The 24658-nt window shown below is 43.0% G+C and overlaps 1 protein-coding gene across 1 annotated transcript in view; it reads right to left on the reverse strand.

Annotated features, from left to right (window-relative positions):
* The window catches only part of LOC120041343 (cell adhesion molecule 2-like), a gene marked incomplete at its 3' end in the record, with an annotated part of 59287 nt that extends 46454 nt beyond the window's left edge, over window positions 1–12833 (reverse strand). Inside the window, exon 1 of the mRNA XM_038986284.1 lies at window positions 12693–12833. Coding sequence (XP_038842212.1) covers window positions 12693–12756 — 64 coding nt within the window. The remainder of the gene's footprint in view (window positions 1–12692) is intronic.
* Between the last annotated feature and the right edge of the window lie 11825 nt (window positions 12834–24658).

Consider the following 24658-nt stretch of genomic DNA (forward strand, 5'->3'; position numbering starts at 1 on the left):
GCAGCAGTGTGATTCATATCACTGAGAGAGAAGCAGTGTGATTCATATCACAGAGAGAGCAGCAGTGTGATTCATATCACTGAGAGAGAAGCAGTGTGATTCATATCACAGAGAGAGCAGCAGTGTGATTCATATCACAGAGAGAGTAGCAGTGTGATTCATATCACTGAGAGAGTAGCAGTGTGATTCATATCACAGAGAGAGCAGCAGTGTGATTCATATCACAGAGAGAGCAGCAGTGTGATTCATATCACAGAGAGAGCAGCAGTGTGATTCATATCACTGAGAGAGCAGCAGTGTGATTCATATCACTGAGAGAGCAGCAGTGTGATTCATATCACTGAGAGAGCAGCAGTGTGATTCATATCACTGAGAGAACAGCAGTGTGATTCATATCACTGAGAGAGCAGCAGTGTGATTCATATCACTGAGAGAGTAGCAGTGTGATTCATATCACTGAGAGAGCAGCAGTGTGATTATTCCAGTTGGACAATCTTTGGATGCTGACAGCAGTCGCACCATTAGATGACAAAAAATGTTGGACTGTAGCCTACAAAAGCCTATTCCTGCTCTTTCCTCGCCATCGTCATAGCGGTCTCTGACTGGTGGTCCGACTCTCCATCGTCATAGCGTTCTCTGACTGCTGGTCAGACTCTCCATCGTCATAGTGGTCTCTGACTGGTGGTCAGACTCTCCATCGTCATAGTGGTCTCTGACTGGTGGTCAGACTCTCCATCGTCATAGTGGTCTCTGACTGGTGGTCCGACTCTCCATCGTCATAGCGTTCTCTGACTGGTGGTCCGACTCGCCATCGTCATAGCGGTCTCTGACTGCTGGTCCGACTCGCCATCGTCATAGCGTTCTCTGACTGGTGGTCCGACTCTCCATCGTCATAGTGGTCTCTGACTGGCGGTCCGACTCTCCATCGTCACAGCGGTCTCTGACTGGCGGTCTGACCCGCCATCGTCATAGTGGTCTCTGACTGGTGGTCCGACTCTCCATCGTCATAGTGGTCTCTGACTGGCGGTCAGACTCTCCATCGTCATAGTGGTCTCTGACTGGTGGTCTGACTCTCCATCGTCATAGCGTTCTCTGACTGGCGGTCCGACTCTCCATCGTCATAGTGGTCTCTGACTGCTGGTCCGACTCTCCATCGTCATAGCGGTCTCTGACTGGTGGTCCGACCCGCCATCGTCACAGCGGTCTCTGACTGGCGGTCCGACTCTCCATCGTCATAGTGGTCTCTGACTGGTGGTCTGACTCTCCATCGTCATAGTGGTCTCTGACTGGCGGTCAGACTCTCCATCGTCATAGTGGTCTCTGACTGGCGGTCCGACTCGCCATCGTCATAGCGTTCTCTGACTGGTGGTCCGACTCTCCATCGTCATAGCGTTCTCTGACTGGTGGTCCGACTCGCCATCGTCATAGCGTTCTCTGACTGGTGGTCCGACTCTCCATCGTCATAGCGGTCTCTGACTGGTGGTCCGACTCTCCATCGTCATAGCGTTCTCTGACTGGTGGTCCGACTCGCCATTGTCATAGCGTTCTCTGACTGCTGGTCCGACTCTCCATCGTCATAGCGGTCTCTAACTGCTGGTCCGACTCGCCATCGTCATAGCGTTCTCTGACTGGCGGTCCGACTCATTTACATTTGGACCTCTTTTCAATGTTGATTTGAATGTTATTCTAGAAAACAGAAAGTTGTCAAATAATTTTTTGGGGCAAACGTCCTTTCTGGATTTAAAAGTATTACTAGAAGTTATCATCTAGTTTTATAAAAGTATCTTTAATCCGATTAGAATGTTTTGGATGGTAACATAAAGGTTTACAGTTACAGTTTGTAATCTGTAGCATGTAATGATTAGCGTACATGACATTCATTACTTCCCACCCATTCATATAGACGATATCACCACAATCTATAACTGCTATGAATGTCGACAGAATGATTTGTTTTCTGCTATTTTATGAAAGACATGCCCTATTTCAATAAAATATTGTAATTCTTAACACATTTTAATTCAAAATTTCTTAACTACCTTATCAATATGCTTTTTGAAAGAGAGTTTTTTTTGTCAATCCAGGTGCCCCAGACATTTATAAGTAGGGACAAGATCATTGAGGGCACAATCCAATGCACATATGCATAAATCCTCAGATAAAGGTTTAAGCTTTTTGGGAAAATAACGTATACTTGGTAAAGTAGTGCACTATGCAGCCTATAATGGGTATTTATTTAGGAAAGCAGTGGGTGACTTTCAGACTGCTAAAAGACAGGAGATAGTCACACTTGATTACATTCACATTCTCAGATCTTTACTCGGTTAATCTGAGAGGGAATCTGGGTCATGAGACAGGAGTCAATGTGAAGTTATCCTAAATCAATGTAGGAGAGGGGGAGAGGGCGGGATGGAGAGAGAGAAATAGAGAGAGAGAGAGAGGAGAGAGAGAGAGAGGGAGAGCGAGATAGAGAGATGGGAGAGAGAGAGAGAGAGAGAGAGAGAGAGAGAGAGAGGGAGAGGGCGGGATGGAGAGAGAGAAATAGAGAGAGAGAGATGGGAGAGAGAGGGAGAGGGAGAGAGAGCGAGAGGGAGAGAGAGAGAGGGAGGGAGAGAGAGCGAGAGGGAGAGAGAGAGGGGTAAGGAGGGAGAGAGAGTTAGAGAGAGAGTTGGAGAGAGAGAGAGGGGTAAGGAGGGAGAGAGAGAGAGAGAGAGAGAGAGAGAGAGAGAGAGGGGTAAGGAGGGAGAGAGAGAGAGGGAGGGAGAGAGAGAGAGAGAGAGGGAGGGAGAGAGAGAGAGGGGTAAGGAGGGAGGGAGAGAGAAGGAGAGAGAGGAGGTAGTGAGTGAGGGGTAAGGAGGGAGAGAGAGAGAAGGAGAGAGAGGAGGTAGTGAGTGAGGGGTAAGGAGGGAGAGAGAGAGAGAGAGAGAGAGGGAGGGAGGGAGAGAGAGGGAGGGAGGGAGAGAGAGAGAGAGGAGAGAGAGAGAGAGGGAGAGAGAGAGAGAGGGGTAAGGAGGGAGAGAGAGAGAGAGAGAGAGAGAGAGAGAGAGAGAGAGAGAGAGAGAGAGAGCGAGAGAGAGAGAGAGAGAGAGAGAGACAGAGGGGTAAGGAGGGAGAGAGAGAGAGGGGTAAGGAGGGAGAGAGAGGGAGGGAGAGAGAGAGGGGTAAGGAGGGAGAGTTCCTGAAAGAACTTTAGTAAATCCTGGTCTAAGCAGCAACAATCCCTCTATCAAACGACCAACATAACAATTAAATCTGTTTTAAACTGTTCAAGCTGAAATCGATCACCTAAACTGTCAGCTCATCTGGAACTGAGTAGCTTGGGCTAATGTAGAAAACATATTATCTTGAGCTAATGTAGAAAACATATTATCTTGGGCTAATGTAGAAAACATATTATCTTGGGCTAATGTAGAAAACATATTATCTTGGGCTAATGTAGAAAACATATTATCTTGGGCTAATGTAGAAAAAATATTATGTTGAGCTAATACTAGGCTAGGGCTGAAAAATAAAACTAAGGTTACTGAAAAGAGCAAAAACAAAGGGTATTCCAGATTATAAAATGTGTTAGGATCCTGAATGCTGATTGGGTGATCTTTCACCTTTATTTAACCAGGTAGGATGGTTGGGAACAAGTTCTCATTTACAACTGTGACCTGGCCAATATAAAGCATAGCAGTGTGACACAAACAACAACACAGAGTTACACATGGAATAAACAAAACGTACAGTCAATAGCACAATAGAAAAATCTATATACAGTGTGAGCAAATGAGGTAAGATTAGGGAGGTAAGGCAATAAATAGGCCGTAGTGGCGAAGTAATTACAATTTAGCAATTAAACACTGGAGTGATAGATGTGCAGAAGATGAATGTGCAAGTAGAGATACTGGGGTGCAAAAGAGCAAAACAATTTAAATAACAGTATGGGGATGAGGTAATTGGATGGGCTATTTACAGATGGGCTATGTACAGGTGCAGTGATCTGTGAGCTGCTCGGACAGCTGATGCTTAAAGTTAGTGAGGGAGATATGAATCTCCAGCTTCAGTGATTTTTGCAGTTCGTTCCAGTCATTGGCAGCCTGAGAACTGGAAGGAAAGGCGGCCAAAGGAGGAATTGGTTTTGGGGGTGACCAGTGAAATATACCTGCTGGAGCGCGTGCTACGGGTGGGTGCTGCTATGGTGACCAGTGAGCTGAGATAAGGCGGGGCTTTACCTAGCAAAGCCTTATAGATGATGTGGAGCCAGTGGTTTTGGCAACGAATATGAAGCGAGGGCCAGCCAACGAGAGCATACAGGTTGCAGTGGTGGGTAGTATATGAGCCTTTGGTGACAAAACGGATGGCACTGTGATAGACTGCATCCAATTTGCTAAGTAGAGTGTTGTAGGCTAATTTGTAAATGACAACGTCAAGGATTGGTAGGATAGTCAGTTTTACGAGGGTATGTTTGACAGCATTTGTGAAGGATGCTTTTGTTGCGAAATAGGAAGCCGAATCTAGATTTAATTTTGGATTGGAGATGCTTAATTTGAGTCTGGAAGGAGAGTTTACAGTCTAACCAGACACCTCGGTATTTGTAGTTGTCCACATATTCTAAGTCAGAACTGTCCAGAGTAGTGATGCTAGACGAGCGGGCAGGTGTGGGCAGCGATCGGTTGAAGAGCATGCATTTAGTTTTACTTGCATTTAAGAGCAGTTGGAGGCCACGGAAGGAGAGTTGTATGGCATTGAAGCTCGTCTAGAGGTTAGTTAACACAGTGTCCAAAGAAGGGCCAGAAGAATACAGAATGGAATCGTCTGCGTAGAGGTGGATCAGAGAATGACCAGCAGCAAGACAGACATCATTGATGTATACAGAGAAAAGAATCGGCCCGAGAATTGAACCCTGTGGCACCCCCATAGAGACTGCCAGAGGTCCGGACAACAGGCCCTCTGATTTGACACACTGAACTCTGTCTGAGAAGTAGTTGGTGAACCAGGCGAGGCAGTCATTTGAGAAACCAAGGCTGTTGAGTCTGCTGATAAGAATACGGTGATTGACAGAGTCGAAAGCCTTGGCCAGGTCGATGAAGACGGCTGCACAGTACTGTCTTTTATCGATGGCGGTTATGATATCATTTAGGACCTTGAGCGTGGCTGAGGTGCACCCATGACCAACTCGGAAATTATTATTAACGTTTAAAAATACCTAAAGTTGTATTACAAAAGTAGTTTCAAATGTTTTGGCAAAGTTTAGAGGTAATTTTTGAGATATAATTGAGTACGAGGCAGTTTAACCTGATGAGGACAGAGGGCGCTGTTTTCACTTTGGGGGAAAAACGTGCCCAAATTAAACGGCCTCGTACTCAATTCTTGCTCGTACAATATGCATATTATTATTACTATTGGATAGAAAACACTCTCTAGTTTCTAAAACCGTTTGAATTTTGTCTGTGAGTAAAACAGAACTCATTTGGCAGCACACTTTCTGACCAGGAAGTGGAAAGTCTGAAAATGATGCTCTGTTCAAGGGCCTGCCTATAAATGGGCATGATACGTATGAGTATACATGCACGTCATACACCTTCCCCTAGATGTCAAGAGGAAGTGAGAAGAAATGAAGTGTTTATCTTGGTCTGAGGTGGAATAAATCCTCTTGGCACGACGAGTCATCCATTTCCTGTTTTCTGGAAAGCGCGAAGATGGACCTGGAATTGCCTTCTGAAAAGCTGTCGTTATAGGCGACTACTATCTCCGGCTTTGATTTTATTTGATACATGTCACAATATCATCGTAAAGTATGTTTTTTCAATATAGTTTTATTAGATTATTGAAATTTTTTCGGGACGTTAGGCGTGTTGCGTTGTCTGTGTTTGTTGACGATGGAAAGCTTCGCGCCACTTGGCCAGTGTGCTTGCTAATTCAAGAGGGAAAAACGATGTTCTAAATCCAAACAACGACTGTTCTGGACAAAGGACCCCTTGTACAACATTCTGATGGAAGATCACCTAAAGTAGGACCCATTTTGTGATGCTATTTCATATATCTGTCGAACTGTGTACTAGTAGTTTTGCGCCCAGGTTTTGGCCACTCTCTCGCTATAACATAAGCCTTATGTCGTAATGAAGATATTTTTAGAATTCTAACACTGCGATTGCATTAAGAACTAGTGTATCTATCATTTCCTATACAACATGTATTTTTTTGCAATGTTTATGAATAGCTATTTGGTCAGAATAGGTGAGAGTCTAATAGAAATATCCGCACATTCTGGGAAAAAGAAGCTACGTTAGCATAATGGATAACCACTGATTTCAGCTCTAAATATGCACATTTTCGAACAAAACATAAGTGTATGTATAACCTGATGTTATAGGACTGTCATCTGAGGAAGGTTTATGAAGGTTAGTGAAAATTAATATATTTTGCTGGTTTATTCGCTAACGCTAACGTGCCTATTGCTATCGCTAACGTGCCTTGATGAATGAATGCGGTAGTGTGGTAGGCTATTGTAGTAAGCTAATATAATGCTATATTGTGTTTTCGCTGTAAAACACTTAAAAAATCTGAAATATTGGCTGGATTCACAAGATGCTTGTCTTTCATTTGCTGTACACGATGCATTTTTCAGAAATGTTTTATGATGAGTATTTAGGTATTCCACGTTGGTCTCTATAATTACTCTGGCTGCTTCGGTGCTATTTTTGACAGTAGCTGTGATGGTAGCTGCAATGTAAAACTGATTTATACCTCAAATATGCACATTTTTCGAACAAAACATAGATTTATTGTATAACATGTTATAAGACTGTCATCTGATGAAGTTGTTTCTTGGTTAGTTTGGTTGGTTCTTGGTTAGTTAGGTTGGCTTTGTGCATGCTACCTGTGCTGTGAAAAATGTCTGTCCTTCTTTGTATTTGGTGGTGAGCTAACATAAATATACGTGCTGTTTTCGCTGTAAAACATTTTAAAAATCGGACATGTTGGCTGGATTCACAAGATGTGTACCTTTCATTTGCTGTATTGGACTTGTTAATGTGTGAAAGTTAAATATTTCTAAAAAATATATTTTGAATTTCGCGCTCTGCCTTTTCAGTGGAATGTGGGAGGAGTTCCGCTGGCGGAACGCCAGAGTCAGACAGGTTAATTTGGGAACGATTTTTTACAAAGTGGAAATAGCGCCCCCCCCTATTGAGAAAAGGTTAACCTCTATATCACCAGAGGGACAGAGGAGGAGTAGGATAAGGGTACGGCTAAAGGTTATAAGAACTGGTCGTCTAGTGCGTTGGGGACAGAGAATAAAAGGAGCAGATATCTGGGCGTGGTAAAATAGATTCAAGGCATAATGTGCAGACAAGGGTATGGTAGGATGTGAGTACAGTGGAGGTAAACTGGAGGTAAACCTATGCGTTGAGTGATGAGAGAGGTTTGGTCTCTGGAGTCACCAGTTAAGCCAGGTGAGGTCTCCGCATGTGTGTGAGGTGGGGCAAAAGAGCTATCTAAGGCATGTTGAGCGGGACTGAGGGCTCTACAGTGAAATGAAACATTAAGAACTAGCCAAGACAGCAGTAGACAAGACATATTGACATTAGAGAGAGGCATAAAGCAATCACAGGTGTTGATCAGGAGAGCTAAGACACTAGGTAAATGGTGATGAATGGGCAGAGCCGGTCAGTTATGTACATACAGGACCTGAGTTTGAAGTTGGGGCCGACAGGTAAACATGTTATTGTACAATGTTATTGAAACAGTCCAGGGGGCATCATCTATGTAGCCGAGTGATCATAGTGTCAAAAGAGCAGCAATAGGTGAGTCAGGGTGCCGTTCTGTAGTCACTACTACGCTAGGCGAGCAGGGGACACAGCGTTTAGAAAAGCTAGCAGGCCGGGGCTAGCAGATGGTTCTTCAGCGAACAGAATAGCCTGTTGAGACCACGTTGGGCAATCACGTCGGCAGTCTAGTCCAGTCGTGAAGGATCGGTGGGGCTCTGTGTCGACAGTAAAGGCAAAAAAGGTATTGTAGCCCTAGAATTAGCTGGTATATGAAACCGAGCTCGAGGCTAGCTCAAGGCTAGCTGGTGCTTGCTTCAGGATAGAGGTATTAGCTAACAGTAGCCACTCGTTTGCAGCTAGCTTGCTGCGATGATCCGGAGTAATGATCCAGAGCAGCAGGAATCCGGTGATATGGTAGAGAGAAGCAGTCCGATATGCTCTGGGTTGATATTGCACTGTGCAGACTGGCAGGTGATTGTCTGAGCTAAGGCTGGCTGATGCCGAGGAAAAAATGCGAGGACCGCAAGCCGTGGCTAACAAAGACTAGTAGCTAGTTAGCTGGCTAGCTCCTGATGGAAGTTCCAGTTATAAGGAATAAAAATAGCAGATCCGTACCACATTGGGTGAGGCGGGTTGCAGGAAAGTGTATTTAGTTCGTAGATAGAAAGTGAGATTAAGATATATACGAAAAAGACTGGCTATTTACAATGGGATAAGACATGGGATAAGACACAGTATAAGACAACGACAGATATACACATCCTACTGTGCTGCCAGCTTGTAAAATAAATAAATAATGTGCAACAATCCTTTATGTAAAATAATAAATAACAGTTACTTCTCTGAGAATTTTTAATTGTCAATAGGCATCAAACAAGGTTGCCCTCTGTCACCATACCTATTTATTATGGCCATAGAATTCTTAGATGTAATGATGATAACATTAAGGGTCAAAACATTTATTGATTAGAGACAAACGTATCAATGTATGCTGAGGATTCAAGTTCTCTCTTGAGTCCTTAATCTTCAACATTGAAGTGCCTCATTGAGGACCTGGATAATTTATCCAGTTTTTCTGGACTAAAAGGGGGAAAGGGAAAGGAGGATACCTAGTGAGTTGTACAACTGAATGCCTTCAACTGAAATGTGTCTTCTGCATACAAACAAATTATGGTAAGTGTGCTATATTATGGATTGGGTCTATAAAAGATACAAACTTTAAATTGACATGTGGTCTCCCATTTAAATGGTTGCATCACCGCTTGGTGTGGCAACTGCTTGGCATCTGACCGCAGGGCACATGGAGGGTAGCACGTACACCACCGGCGCCAAGCTTCCAGGCGGTGTCCGAGGAAGGCCCTAAAATTGTCAAAGACTCCAGTCACCCAAGTCATAGACTGTTGCATGGCTTAAAATGTGTATGCTGAACAAAAATATAAACGGAACATGCAATAATTTACAGTTCATATGAGGAAATCAGTCAATTGAAATAAATTCATTAGGCCCTAATCTATTGGAATTACAGATATGCATATGTTGGTCACAGATACTTTAAAACAAACACCTCACAATATGACGCTGTACTTCCTCACAATCTCGTAACTGTATTTTTATGCATTCAAATTGCCATTGATAAAATTAAATTGTGTTCATTGTCCATACCATAACCAAACCGCCGCCATCAATGTTCACAACATTGATATCAGCAAACCGCTCACCAACACAATGCCGTACACGTGGTCTGCGATTGAGAGGCCGTTTGTTCGTACTTCCAAATTATCTAAAATGACGTTGGAGGCGGCTTATGGTAGAGAAATTAACCTTCAATTATCTGGCAACACTTCTGGTGGAGAGTCCTGCAGTCAACATGCCAATTGCACTCACCTCAACTTGAGACATATGTTGTATTGTGTTGTGACAAAACTACACATTTTAAAGTGGTATTTTATTGTCCCCAGCACAAGGTGCACCTGTGTAATGATCATGCTTTTTAATCAGCTTCTTGAGATGCCACACCTGTCAGGTGGATGGATTATCTTGGCAAAAGAGAAATGCTCACTAACAGGGATGGAAATACATTTGTGCACAACCATTTTACATGTTGCGTTTTATATTTTTTGTTCAGTAAAGCATAAATCATTAAAATGTATCAGTTTTACAATTACAATAACAGGGGAGATTATGATATTTATGTCTCTAACTTTCTCACTCATCCATATTCATGGAGATACATTTTCTACTCTTATTTACAATAAAAGTGACTCCAAAATTTAAACAATATATTAGTCACCACTGATTATGTTGGGCACAACATAATCTGAAACACAACCAAAACAAACAGCCAACACATTTGTACAGCCACAAGCTTGATGTAATCATTGCGTGCTAGGAATATGGGACCAAATACTAAACTTTTTACTTCTTTAACCTGTTTGGCGTGCAAGCCCGACGTCGGTACATTTATGACAACAGCCACTTCAAGTGCAGGGCGCGAAATTCAAAAGATATTTTTTTTAAATATTTAACTTTCACACATTAACAAGTCCAATACAGCATATGAAAGGTACACATCTCGTGAATCCAGCCAACATGTCCGATTTTTAAAATGTTTTACAGGGAAGACAAAATATGTAAATCTATTAGCTAACCACGTTAGCAAAAGACTCCACTTTTATTACTCCATCAGTTTTTGACTCCATCAGTAGCTATCACAAATTCGGCTAAATAGAGATATAAATAGCCACTAACCAAGAAACAACCTCATCAGATGACAGTCTGATAACATATTTATTGTATAGCATATGTTTTTTTTCGAAAAATGTGCATATTTCAGGTATAAATCATAGTTTACATTGCAGCTACATTCAGAAATTGCACCGAAAGCAGCCATAATATTTACAGAAACCAACGTCAAATACCTAATTACTCATCATAAAACATTTCTGAAAAATACATAGTGTACAGCAAATGAAAGACAGGCATCTTGTGATGCCAGACAATATTTCCAATTTATTAAGTGTTTTACAGCGAAAACAAAATGTAGCGTTATATTAGCTTAGCACAATAGCCAGAAACACTTGGGCGCCGGCGACTACGACAGATATATGAAACAACATCTTAAAATGGGTCTTACTTTTGCTGATCTTTCATCAGAATGTTGAACAAGGTGTCCTTTGTCCAGATGAGTCGTTGTTTGGATTCAGAATGGCAACTTTCTCTCTCCATTTAGCAAGCGCGCTAGCCGGGTTGCACGGATCTCTCCATGTAAACAAACGGAAGAGAACGGAACACGGCAAAACTCCCGAAAAAATTTCAATAATCTGATGAAACTATATTGAAAAAACATACTTTACGATGATATGGTGACATGTATCAAATAAAATCAAAGCCGGAAATAATAGTCGCCTATAACGTCAGCAAAACAAAAGGCAACCCCACTGTCCAAATCGCGTTCTTCAGAGTACCGGAAATTGGGTACACGTCATTCCAAGAGGATTTATTCCATCCCAGATCGAGATAATCACCTCATTTCTTCTCTCACAGCCTTCTTGACACCCAGAGGAAGGTGTATGACGTGCATGTATACTAATAGCTCTTGTGCCCATTTATAGGCAGGAAGAGGAAGAGAGCATCGATTTCAGACTTTGAACTTCCGGGTCAGGAAAAGTGCTGCAGAATGAGTTCTGTTTCACTCAGAGAAATAATTCAAACGGTTTTAGAAACTAGAGAGTGTTTTCTATCCAATAGTAATAATACTATGCATATTGTACGAGCAAGAATTGAGTACGAGGCCGTTTGAAATGGACACATTTTATCAGGCTACTCAATACTGCCCCTTGCAGCCATAACAGGTTAATATACACATATGTTCATTTGTCCCAAAACTTTTGGTCCCTAAAATGGGGGGACTATGTACCATAAGTGTTGTAATTTCTAAACGGTTAACCGTTCTCCCTCTCTCCCATAATTAACCCAAGAAATAACCCCTTGGAGAAGGAGAGAAGTTGAGGGAAGGAGAAAGACAGGTGAGATCAGGTAGCAGTTCAAAGAGACTAACAAATTAGAGATTTTGCTCTGCTATTCTTGTGGTCAGTGAATCTACCAAATAATCCACCTCACAGACCAGCATTGAAACAATTGCATAATCAGATACACACAGTCAAGGCGAAAGATACGTGGACCTGCGGGAAATCACAGCCTCAACCCTAGATTTCAAGATTTGATTTCAAGTTTCTCTTGCAGATGCTCCAACTATGTTTGAGCCATCAGAATCACATAGCCTACAGCAAAGACAAGAGTTGAATAGAAGTAGGAGGATGAGGAGGAAGAGGATGAGGAGAAAGGAGGAAGAATATGAAGAGAAGAAGGATGAGAAGGAGGAGGAAGATGAGGAGGAGGAAGAGGAGGAAGAAGAAGAGTAGGAGGATGAGGAGGAAGAAGAGGAAGAAGAAGAGTAGGAGGATGAGGAAGAAGAGGAAGAAGAAGATGAGGGGAAGAAGAGGAAGAAGAAGATGAGGGGAAGAAGGATGAGGAGGAGGAGGAATAGAAGGATGAGGAGGATGATGAAGAGTAGTAGTACAGGTGGAGAATGAGGAGGAGTATGAGGAGGTGGAGGAGGAGGAGGAGGAGGGGAGGATGTGGAAAAGGATGAGGAGGATGTGGAGGAGGAGGGGGAAGAGGATGAGGAAGAGGAGAACGGTGAGGAAGAAGTGGAAGATGAGGAAGAAGATAAGGAAGATGACGAAGAGAAGGAGGAAGAGGAGGAAGAATAGTAGAACAGTGTCCTGACTTTGATCTCTGTATCGTCCCTGAACCAGCGGAGGTCGGCAGCAGGCGGCTTGGAGCCGTGGGGTCATACATACTCTAACCCCTGACCTCTAACCTCTGACCTACTGACCTATGAAGGGTAGTAACAGTAGTAGATGTCTGTGTCCTGACCTTTGATCTCCTTCTCGTTCCTGAACCAGCGGAGGTCGGCAGCAGGCTTGGAGCCGTGGGTCATGCAGGTCAGAGTGATCTCATCTCCCTCCAGGGCAGGCTTGGTCAAACCGTCTATCTCTGGCTTCTCTGGCACTCCTACAGGACCGTGGGGGAATTACACATGTTAAAACGCGATACAACACACATGGTCGCTGTCTGTGCATTAGTACATTCATCTCCAGATAGCTAGGTGAGACAACCACAAATCACAGTCATAGTCAGTACATTCATCTACAGATAGCTAGGTGAGACACCACAAATCACAGTCATAGTCAGTACATTCATCTACAGATAGCTAGGTGAGACACCACATATCACAGTCATAGTCAGTACATTCATCTCCAGATAGCTAGGTGAGACACCACATATCACAGTCATAGTCAGTACATTCATATTCAGATAGCTAGGTGAGACACCACAAATCACAGTCATAGTCAGTACATTCATCTACAGATAGCTAGGTGAGACACCACATATCACAGTCATAGTCAGTACATTCATCTCCAGATAGCTAGGTGAGACACCACATATCACAGTCATAGTCAGTACATTCATCTCCAGATAGCTAGGTGAGACACCACATATCACAGTCATAGTCAGTACATTCATCTCCAGATAGCTAGGTGAGACACCACATATCACAGTCATAGTCAGTACATTCATCTCCAGATAGCTAGGTGGGACACCACATATCACAGTCATAGTCAGTACATTCATCTCCAGATAGCTAGGTGAGACACCACATATCACAGTCATAGTCAGTACATTCATCTACAGATAGCTAGGTGAGACACCACATATCACAGTCATAGTCAGTACATTCATCTTCAGATAGCTAGGTGAGACACCACATATCACAGTCATAGTCAGTACATTCATATTCAGATAGCTAGGTGAGACACCACAAATCACAGTCATAGTCAGTACATTCATCTACAGATAGCTAGGTGAGACACCACATATCACAGTCATAGTCAGTACATTCATCTCCAGATAGCTAGGTGAGACACCACATATCACAGTCATAGTCAGTACATTCATCTCCAGATAGCTAGGTGGGACACCACATATCACAGTCATAGTCAGTACATTCATCTCCAGATAGCTAGGTGAGACACCACATATCACAGTCATAGTCAGTACATTCATCTTCAGATAGCTAGGTGAGACACCACATATCACAGTCATAGTCAGTACATTCATCTTCAGATAGCTAGGTGAGACACCACATATCACAGTCATAGTCAGTACATTCATCTCCAGATAGCTAGGTGAGACACCACATATCACAGTCATAGTCAGTACATTCATCTACAGATAGCTAGGTGAGACACCACATATCACAGTCATAGTCAGTACATTCATCTTCAGATAGCTAGGTGAGACACCACATATCACAGTCATAGTCAGTACATTCATATTCAGATAGCTAGGTGAGACACCACAAATCACAGTCATAGTCAGTACATTCATCTACAGATAGCTAGGTGAGACACCACATATCACAGTCATAGTCAGTACATTCATCTCCAGATAGCTAGGTGAGACACCACATATCACAGTCATAGTCAGTACATTCATCTCCAGATAGCTAGGTGGGACACCACATATCACAGTCATAGTCAGTACATTCATCTCCAGATAGCTAGGTGAGACACCACATATCACAGTCATAGTCAGTACATTCATCTTCAGATAGCTAGGTGGGACAACCACATATCACAGTCATAGTCAGTACATTCATCTACAGATAGCTAGGTGAGACAACCACATATCACAGTCATAGTCAGTACATTCATCTTCAGATAGCTAGGTGAGACAACCACATATCACAGTCATAGTCAGTACATTCATCTACAGATAGCTAGGTGAGACAACCACATATCACAGTCATAGTCAGTACATTCATCTTCAGATAGCTAGGTGAGACACCACATATCACAGTCATAGTCAGTACATTCATCTACAGATAGCTAGGTGAGACACCACATATCAGTCATAGTCAGTACATTCATCTTCAGATAGCTAGGAGAGACAACCACATATCACAGTCATAGTCAGTACATTCATCTCCAGATAGCTAGGTGAGACAACCACATATCACAGTCATAGTCAGTACATTCATCTTCAGATAGCAAGGTGAGACAACCACATATCACAGTCATAGTCAGTACATTCATCTTCAGATAGCTAGGAGAGACAACCACATATCACAGTCATAGTCAGTACATTCATCTCCAGATAGCTAGGTGGGACACCACATATCACAGTCATAGTCAGTACATTCATCTGATAGCTAGGTGGGACAACCACATATCACAGTCATAGTCAGTACATTCATCTCCAGATAGCTAGATGAGACAACCACATATCACAGTCATAGTCAGTACATTCATCTACAGATAGCTAGATGAGACAACCACATATCACAGTCATAGTCAGTACATTCATCTTCAGATAGCTAGGTGGGACAACCACATATCACAGTCATAGTCAGTACATTCATCTTCAGATAGCAAGGTGAGACAACCACATATCACAGTCATAGTCAGTACATTCATCTCCAGATAGCTAGGTGAGACACCACATATCACAGTCATAGTCAGTACATTCATCTTCAGATAGCTAGGTGGGACACCACATATCACAGTCATAGTCAGTACATTCATCTGATAGCTAGGTGGGACAACCACATATCACAGTCATAGTCAGTACATTCATCTCCAGATAGCTAGGTGAGACAACCACATATCACAGTCATAGTCAGTACATTCATCTCCAGATAGCTAGGTGAGACAACCACATATCACAGTCATAGTCAGTACATTCATCTTCAGATAGCTAGGTGAGACAACCACATATCACAGTCATAGTCAGTACATTCATCTACAGATAGCTAGGTGAGACAACCACATATCACAGTCATAGTCAGTACATTCATCTACAGATAGCTAGATGAGACAACCACATATCACAGTCATAGTCAGTACATTCATCTCCAGATAGCTAGGTGAGACAACCACATATCACAGTCATAGTCAGTACATTCATCTTCAGATAGCTAGGTGGGACAACCACATATCACAGTCATAGTCAGTACATTCATCTACAGATAGCTAGGTGAGACACCACAAATCACAGTCATAGTCAGTACATTCATCTACAGATAGCTAGGTGAGACAACCACATATCACAGTCATAGTCAGTACATTCATCTACAGATAGCTAGGTGAGACAACCACATATCACAGTCATAGTCAGTACATTCATCTTCAGATAGCTTGGTGGGACAACCACATATCACAGTCATAGTCAGTACATTCATTTCCAGATAGCTAGGTGAGACAACCACATATCACAGTCATAGTCAGTACATTCATCTACAGATAGCTAGGTGAGACAACCACATATCACAGTCATAGTCAGTACATTCATCTCCAGATAGCTAGGTGAGACACCACATATCACAGTCATAGTCAGTACATTCATCTACAGATAGCTAGGTGGGACAACCACATATCACAGTCAGTACATTCATCTACAGATAGCTAGGTGAGACAACCACATATCACAGTCATAGTCAGTACATTCATCTTCAGATAGCTAGGTGGGACAACCACATATAACAGTCATAGTCAGTACATTCATCTACAGATAGCTAGGTGAGACAACCACATATCACAGTCATAGTCAGTACATTCATCTACAGATAGCTAGGTGAGACAACCACATATCACAGTCATAGTCAGTACATTCATCTTCAGATAGCTAGGTGAGACAACCACATATCACAGTCATAGTCAGTACATTCATCTAGAGATAGCTAGGTGGGACAACCACATATCACAGTCATAGTCAGTACATTCATCTAGAGATAGCTAGGTGAGACACCACATATCACAGTCATAGTCAGTACATTCATCTACAGATAGCTAGGTGAGACACCACATATCACAGTCATAGTCAGTACATTCATCTAGAGATAGCTAGGTGGGACAACCACATATCACAGTCATAGTCAGTACATTCATCTTCAGATAGCTAGGTGGGACAACCACATATCACAGTCATAGTCAGTACATTCATCTACAGATAGCTAGGTGAGACAACCACATATCACAGTCATAGTCAGTACATTCATCTTCAGAAAGCTAGGTGAGACAACCACATATCACAGTCATAGTCAGTACATTCATCTTCAGATAGCTAGGTGAGACACCACATATCACAGTCATAGTCAGTACATTCATCTTCAGATAGCTAGGTGAGACACCACATATCACAGTCATAGTCAGTACATTCATATTCAGATAGCTAGGTGAGACAACCACATATCACAGTCATAGTCAGTACATTCATCTACAGATAGCTAGGTGAGACAACCACATATCACAGTCATAGTCAGTACATTCATCTTCAGATAGCTAGGTGAGACACCACATATCACAGTCATAGTCAGTACATTCATCTCCAGATAGCTAGGTGAGACAACCACATATCACAGTCATAGTCAGTACATTCATCTCCAGATAGCTAGGTGAGACAACCACATATCACAGTCATAGTCAGTACATTCATCTACAGATAGCTAGGTGGGACAACCACATATCACAGTCATAGTCAGTACATTCATCTTCAGATAGCTAGGTGAGACACCACATATCACAGTCATAGTCACTACATTCATCTCCAGATAGCTAGGTGAGACACCACATATCACAGTCATAGTCAGTACATTCATCTGCAGATAGCTAGGTGAGACACCACATATCACAGTCATAGTCAGTACATTCATCTTCAGATAGCTAGGTGAGACACCACATATCACAGTCATAGTCAGTACATTCATCTCCAGATAGCTAGGTGAGACAACCACATATCACAGTCATAGTCAGTACATTCATCTCCAGATAGCTAGGTGAGACAACCACATATCACAGTCATAGTCAGTACATTCATCTACAGATAGCTAGGTGGGACAACCACATATCACAGTCATAGTCAGTACATTCATCTTCAGATAGCTAGGTGAGACACCACATATCACAGTCATAGTCACTACATTCATCTCCAGATAGCTAGGTGAGACACCACATATCACAGTCATAGTCAGTACATTCATCTGCAGATAGCTAGGTGAGACACCACATATCACAGTCATAGTCAGTACATTCATCTCCAGATAGCTAGGTGAGACAACCACATATCACAGTCATAGTCAGTACATTCATCTTCAGATAGCTAGGTGAGACACCACATATCACAGTCATAGTCACTACATTCATCTCCAGATAGCTAGGTGAGACACCACATATCACAGTCATAGTCAGTACATTCATCTTCAGATAGCTAGGTGAGACACCACATATCACAGTCATAGTCAGTACATTCATCTCCAGATAGCTAGGTGAGACAACCACATATCACAGTCATAGTCAGTACATTCATCTCCAGATAGCTAGGTACATGTGCAGGAAAAGTGTATGTTCCTTTTCTTCCTTTTGGGGGGGGTGGGATTGATACTCTTTGAACAGGTTTCAGACGTTTTCAGAAGATTGGCAGGGACTCGACAGAAAATAGTTTTGACTGGGCTGAGCGGGAGCCTATGTATGGCAGAGGTTTTATCATAAACCTGGCCTAGTGCTGCATGAATTTGATATAGCTCAGCTCAGAGTGTGTCGGGGAGGAGGACAGGAAAAACACTGAGATGAACCTGGAACCATCATCTGAACAGACGAGGGTAGACAGTGTAAAGGGTGTGTGTCTGTGTGATCCGTCATCTGAACAGACAGGAAAAGGAAGAGGATGGATAGAGCTTTAAAGGGTAGAAGAGAAAGATTAACACTCACATATCGACAACTGAACTTTGACTGAGTACCTCTGACGATGCCAACCATCCCTGTGTGTGTCTGAGGCTTCTGTAGAAGGTGTTTGTTATTTAATTCCAAAAAACAACATTTTAAGTGAAATATTAGCTTTTATCTAAAGCCTAAAAGACAGGAAATTCAAAAGATAATTTGACCTGTGCACTAACAATGTTTTTCAACATCAGCAGCTCGACTACTACGAGAGAAATGTAAATGTATTGATCAAATGACACATTTCCATACAAAATTATTTCTAGTCTGTCTGTGTCCGATACACTCTACTTGAGTCCTGTACATTTCCAGGTGTAGCCAGCCTACCTGTCTCCTGTACATTTCCAGGTGTAGCCAGCCTACCTGTATCCTGTACATTTCCAGGTGTAGCCAGCCTAACTGTCTCCTGTACATTTCCAGGTGTAGCCAGCCTTCTTGTATCCTGTACATTTCCAGGTGTAGCCAGCCTACCTGTCTCCTGTACATTTCCAGGTGTAGCCAGCCTACCTGTATCCTGTACATTTCCAGGTGTAGCCAGCCTACCTGTCTCCTGTACATTTCCAGGTGTAGCCAGCCTACCTGTATCCTGTACATTTCCAGGTGTAGCCAGCCTAACTGTCTCCTGTACATTTCCAGGTGTAGCCAGCCTAACTGTCTCCTGTACATTTCCAGGTGTAGACAGCCTACTTGTCTCCTGTACATTTCCAGGTGTAGCCAGCCTACCTGTCTCCTGTACATTTCCAGGTGTAGCCAGCCTACCTGTCTCCTGTACATTTCCAGGTGTAGCCAGCCTACTTGTCTCCTGTACATTTCCAGGTGTAGCCAGCCTACTTGTCTCCTGTACATTTCCAGGTGTAGCCAGCCTAACTGTCTCCTGTACATTTCCAGGTGTAGCCAGCCTACTTGTCTCCTGTACATTTCCAGGTGTAGCCAGCCTACCTGTCTCCTGTACATTTCCAGGTGTAGCCAGCCTACCTGTATCCTGTACATTTCCAGGTGTAGCCAGCCTAACTGTCTCCTGTACATTTCCAGGTGTAGCCAGCCTAACTGTCTCCTGTACATTTCCAGGTGTAGCCAGCCTACTTGTCTCCTGTACATTTCCAGGTGTAGCCAGCCTACCTGTCTCCTGTACATTTCCAGGTGTAGCCAGCCTACCTGTCTCCTGTACATTTCCAGGTGTAGCCAGCCTACTTGTCTCCTGTACATTTCCAGGTGTAGCCAGCCTACTTGTCTCCTGTACATTTCCAGGTGTAGCCAGCCTAACTGTCTCCTGTACATTTCCAGGTGTAGCCAGCCTACTTGTCTCCTGTACATTTCCTACTTGTCTCCTGTACATTTCCAGTGTAGCCAGCCTACTTGTCTCCTGTACATTTCCAGGTGTAGCCAGCCTACTTGTCTCCTGTACATTTCCAGGTGTAGCCAGCCTACTTGTCTCCTGTACATTTCCAGGTGTAGCCAGCCTACTTGTCTCCTGTACATTTCCAGGTGTAGCCAGCCTACTTGTCTCCTGTACATTTCCAGGTGTCGGTATTGGACGGATGGTCAAAAAGTTTGGTAGACAGAAGGTACTAAGGTACACAACAGTAGGTGTTGGTAGACAGAAGTACTAAGGTTACACAACAGTAGGTGTTGGTAGACAGAGGTACTAAGGTACACAAACAGTAGGTGTTGGTAGCAGAGAAGGTACTAAGGTACACAACAGTAGTAGGTTGGTAGACAGAAGGTACTAAGGTACACAACAGTAGGTGTGGTAGACCAGAGGGTACTAAGTTACACAAAAAGTAGGTGTTTGGTAGACAGAAGGTACTACAGGTACACAACAGTAAGTGTTGTAGACAGAGGATAGTAACAACAGTAGGCGTTTGTAGACAGAAGGTACTAAGGTACACATCAGCTAGTGTGGTAGACAGAAGGTACTAAGGTACACATCAGTAGGTGTTGGTAGACAGAAGGTACTAAGTACACACAACAGTAGGTGTTGAGTAGACAGAGGGTACTAAGGTACACAACAGTAGGTGTGGTAGTACAGAAGGTACTAAGGTACACAACAGTAGGTGTTGGTAGACAGAAGGTACGAAGGTACACAAACAAAGGTTAGAGTGTTGGTAGACAGAAGGTTATAACGGTACACAACAGTAGTGTTGTAGACAGAAGGTACTAAGGTTACAAACAGTAGGTGTGGCAGACAGAAGGTACCTCAGGTACACAACAGTAGGATGTTGGTAGACAGAGGTACTAAGGACACAACAGTAGGTGTTGGTAGACAGAAGGTACGAAGGTTACACAACAGTAGGTGTGGTAGACAGAAGGTACTAAGGTACACAACAGTAGGTGTTGGTAGACAGAAGGTTAGGTACACAACAGTAGGTGTTGGTAGACAGATGGTACTGAAGGTACACAACAGTAGGTGTTGGTAGACAGAATGGTAACTAAGGTACACAAACAGTAGGTGTTGGTAGACAGAAGGTACACTACAGTGGTGTGTAGACAAGGTCTAAGGTACAAACAGTAGGTGTTGGTAGACAGAAGGTACTAAGTGTACACAACAGTAGGTGTGGTAGACAGAAGGTACTAAGGACACAACAGTAGGTGTTGGTAGACAGAAGGTACTAAAGTACACAACAGTAGGTGTTGTAGACAAAGGTACTAAGGTACAAACCAGTAGGTGTTGGTAGACAGAGTAAAGTACACAACAGTAGGGTTGGTAGACAGAAGGTACTAAGTACACAACAGTAGGTGTTGGTAGACAGAAAGGTACTAAGGTACACAACAGTAGGTGTTGGTAGACAGAAAGGTACTAAGGTACACAACAGTAGGTGTGGTGACAGAAGGTACTAAGGTACACAACAGTAGGTGTTGGTAGACAGAAGGTACTAAGGTACACAACAGAGGTGTTGGTAACAGAGGTACTAAGGACCAACAGTATGTGTTGTAGACAGAAGGTACTAAGGTACCAACAGTAGGTTTTGGTAGACAGAAGGTACTAAGGTACACACAAGTAGGTGTTGGTAGACAGAAGGTACTAGGTACCAAACAGTAGGTGTTGGTAGACAGAAAGGTCATAAGGTACACACAGTAGAGGTTTGGTAGACAGAAGGTACTAAGGTACACAACAGTAGGTGTTGGTAGACAGAAAGGTACTAAGGTACACAACAGTAGGTGTTGGTAGACAGGAAGGTACTAAGGTACACAACAGTAGGTGTTGGTAGACAGAAGGTACGAAGGTACACAACAGTAGGTGTTGGTAGACAGAAGGTACAAAGGTAACAACAGTAGGTTGTGGTAGACAGAAGGTACAAGGTACACAACAGTAGTGGTGGTAGACAGAAGGTACTAAGGTACAAAACAGTAGGTGTTGGTGAGCACAGAAGCGTACTAAGGATACACAACAGTAGTGTTGGTAGACAGAAGTAGCTATGTACACAAAACAGTAGGTGTGGTAAAAGGATAGGACACAGAGTAGTGTGGTAGCAGAAGGTACTAAGGTTACACAACAGTAGGTGTTGGTAGACAGAAGGTATAAGGTACACAACAGTAGTGTGGTAGACAGAAGGTACTAAGGTACATCAACAGTAGGTGTTGGTAGACAGGAAGGTATAAGGACACAACAGTAGGTGTTGGTAGACAGGAAGGTACTAAGGTACCAACAGTAGGTGTAGTTTGGTAGACAGAAGGTACTAAGGTACACGAACAAGTAGGTGTTGGTAGACAGAAGGTACTAAGGTACACTACATAGGTTGTTGGTAGCAGAAGGTATTAAGGTACACAAAAGTAGGGTGGTAGACAGAGGTATAAGGTACACAACAGTAGGTGTTGGTAGACAGAAGGTATTAAGTACACAACAGTAGGTGTTGGTAGACAGAAGGTATTAAGGTACACAACAGTAGGTGTTGTAACAGAAGGTACTAAGGTACACAACAGTAGGTGTTGGTAGACAGAAGTACTAAGGTACACAACACAGTAGGTGTGGAGACAGAAGGTACTAAGGTACATACAGTAGGTGTTGGTAGATAGAAGGTACTAAGGTACAAACAGTAGGTGTTGGTAGACAGAAGGTATTAAGGTACACAACAGTAGGTGTTGGTAGACAGATACGTACACTACAGTAGGTGTTTGGTAGACAGAAGGTACTAAGGTACACTACAGTAGGTGTTGGTAGACAGAAGGTACTAAGGTACACAAAAGAGGTGTTGGTAGACAGAGGTACTAAGGTACACAACAGTAGGTGTTGGTAGACAGAAGGTACTAAGGTACACACACAGTAAGGTGTTGTAGAGAAGAGTACTAAAGGTACACAACAGTAGTGGTTGGTAGACAGAAGGTACTAAGGTCACACAACAGTAGGTGTTTGTAGACAGAAGGTACTAAGGACCTACAGTAGTGTTGGTAGACAGAAGGTACTAAGGTACAACAACAAGTAGGTGTGGTAGACAGAAGGTACTAAGGTACACAAAGTAGGTGTTGGTAGACAGAAGGTACTAAGGTACCAACAAGTAGGGTTGGGTAGACAGAAGGTATAAGTACACAACAGTAGGTGTTGGTAGACAGAAGGTACTAGGTACACAACAGTAGGTGTTGGTAGACAGAAGGTACTAAGGTACACACAGTAGGTGTTGGTAGCAGCACAGGTACTAGGTACCAACAGTAGGTGTTGGTAGACAGAAGTTACTAAGGTACAAACAGTAGGTGTTGGTAGACAGAGGTACTAAGGTACACAACAGTAGGGGTTGGTAGACAGAAGGTACTAAGGTACACAACAGTAGGTGTTGGTAGACAGAAGGTACTAAGGTACACACAAGTAGGTTGTGGTGACAGAAGGTCTAAGGTACACAACCAGTAGGTGTGGTAGACAGAAGGTACTAAGTACACAAACAGTTAGGTGTTGGTAGACAGAAGGTACTAAGGTACACAACAGTAGGTGTTGGTAGACAGAAAGGTACTAAGGTACACACAGTAGTGTTGGTAGACAGAAGGTACTAAGGTACACAACAGTAGGTGTTGGTAGACAGAAGGTACTAAGGTACACACAGTAGGTGTTGGTAGACAGAAGGTACTAAGGTCACAACAGAGGTGTGGTAGACAGAAGGTTAAGTACACAACATAGTAGTGTTGGTAGACAGAAGGTACTAAGGTACACAACAGTAGGTGTTGGTAGACAGAAGGTATAAGGTACACAACAGTAGGTGTTGGTAGACAGAAGGTACTAAGTGTACACTACAGTAGGTGTTGGTAGACAGAAGGTATTAAGGTAACAACAGTAAGGTATGGTAGACAGAAGGTACTAAGGTACTCAACAGTAGGTGTTGGTAGACAGAAGGTACTAAGGTACACAACAGTAGGTGTTGGTAGACAGAAGGTACTAAGGTACACAACAGTAGGTGTTGGTAGACAGAAGGTATAAGGTACACACAGTAGGTGTTGGTAGACAGAAGGTATTAAGTACACAACAGTAGTCGTGTAGGGACAGAGGTACTAAGGTACACAACAGTAGGTGTTGGTAGACAGAAGGTACTAAGGTACACAACAGTAGGTGTGGTAGACAGAAGGTACTAAGGTACACACAGTAGGTGTTGGTAGACAGAGGATAAGGTACACAACAGTAGGTGTTGGTAGACAGAAGGTACTAAGGTACACAACAGTAGGTGTTGCGTAGACAGAAGGTACTAAGGTACAATACAGTAGTTCGTAGACAGAAAGGTTAAGTAACAAGTAGTGGTTGGTAGAAGAAGGTACTAAGGTACACAACAGTAGGATGTTGGTAGACAGTAAGGTACTAAGGTACACAACAGTAGGTTTTGGTAGACAGAAGGTATAAGGTACAAACAGTAGGTGTTGGTAGACAGAAGTACGACAGGTACACAACAGTAGGTGTTGGTAGGACAGAAGTATTAAGGTACACAACAGTAGGTGTTGGTAGGACAGAAGGTACACTACAGTAGGTGTTGGTAGACAGAAGGTACTAAGGTAACAATACAGTAGGGTGTTGTAGACAGAAGGTACTAGGTACACAAAAAGTAGGTGTTGGTAGACAGAAGGTACAAGGTAACAAAGTAGGTGTTGGTAGAC

The sequence above is a fragment of the Salvelinus namaycush genome, unplaced genomic scaffold (assembly GCF_016432855.1).
Source record: "Salvelinus namaycush isolate Seneca unplaced genomic scaffold, SaNama_1.0 Scaffold447, whole genome shotgun sequence".
NCBI lineage: Eukaryota > Metazoa > Chordata > Actinopteri > Salmoniformes > Salmonidae > Salvelinus > Salvelinus namaycush.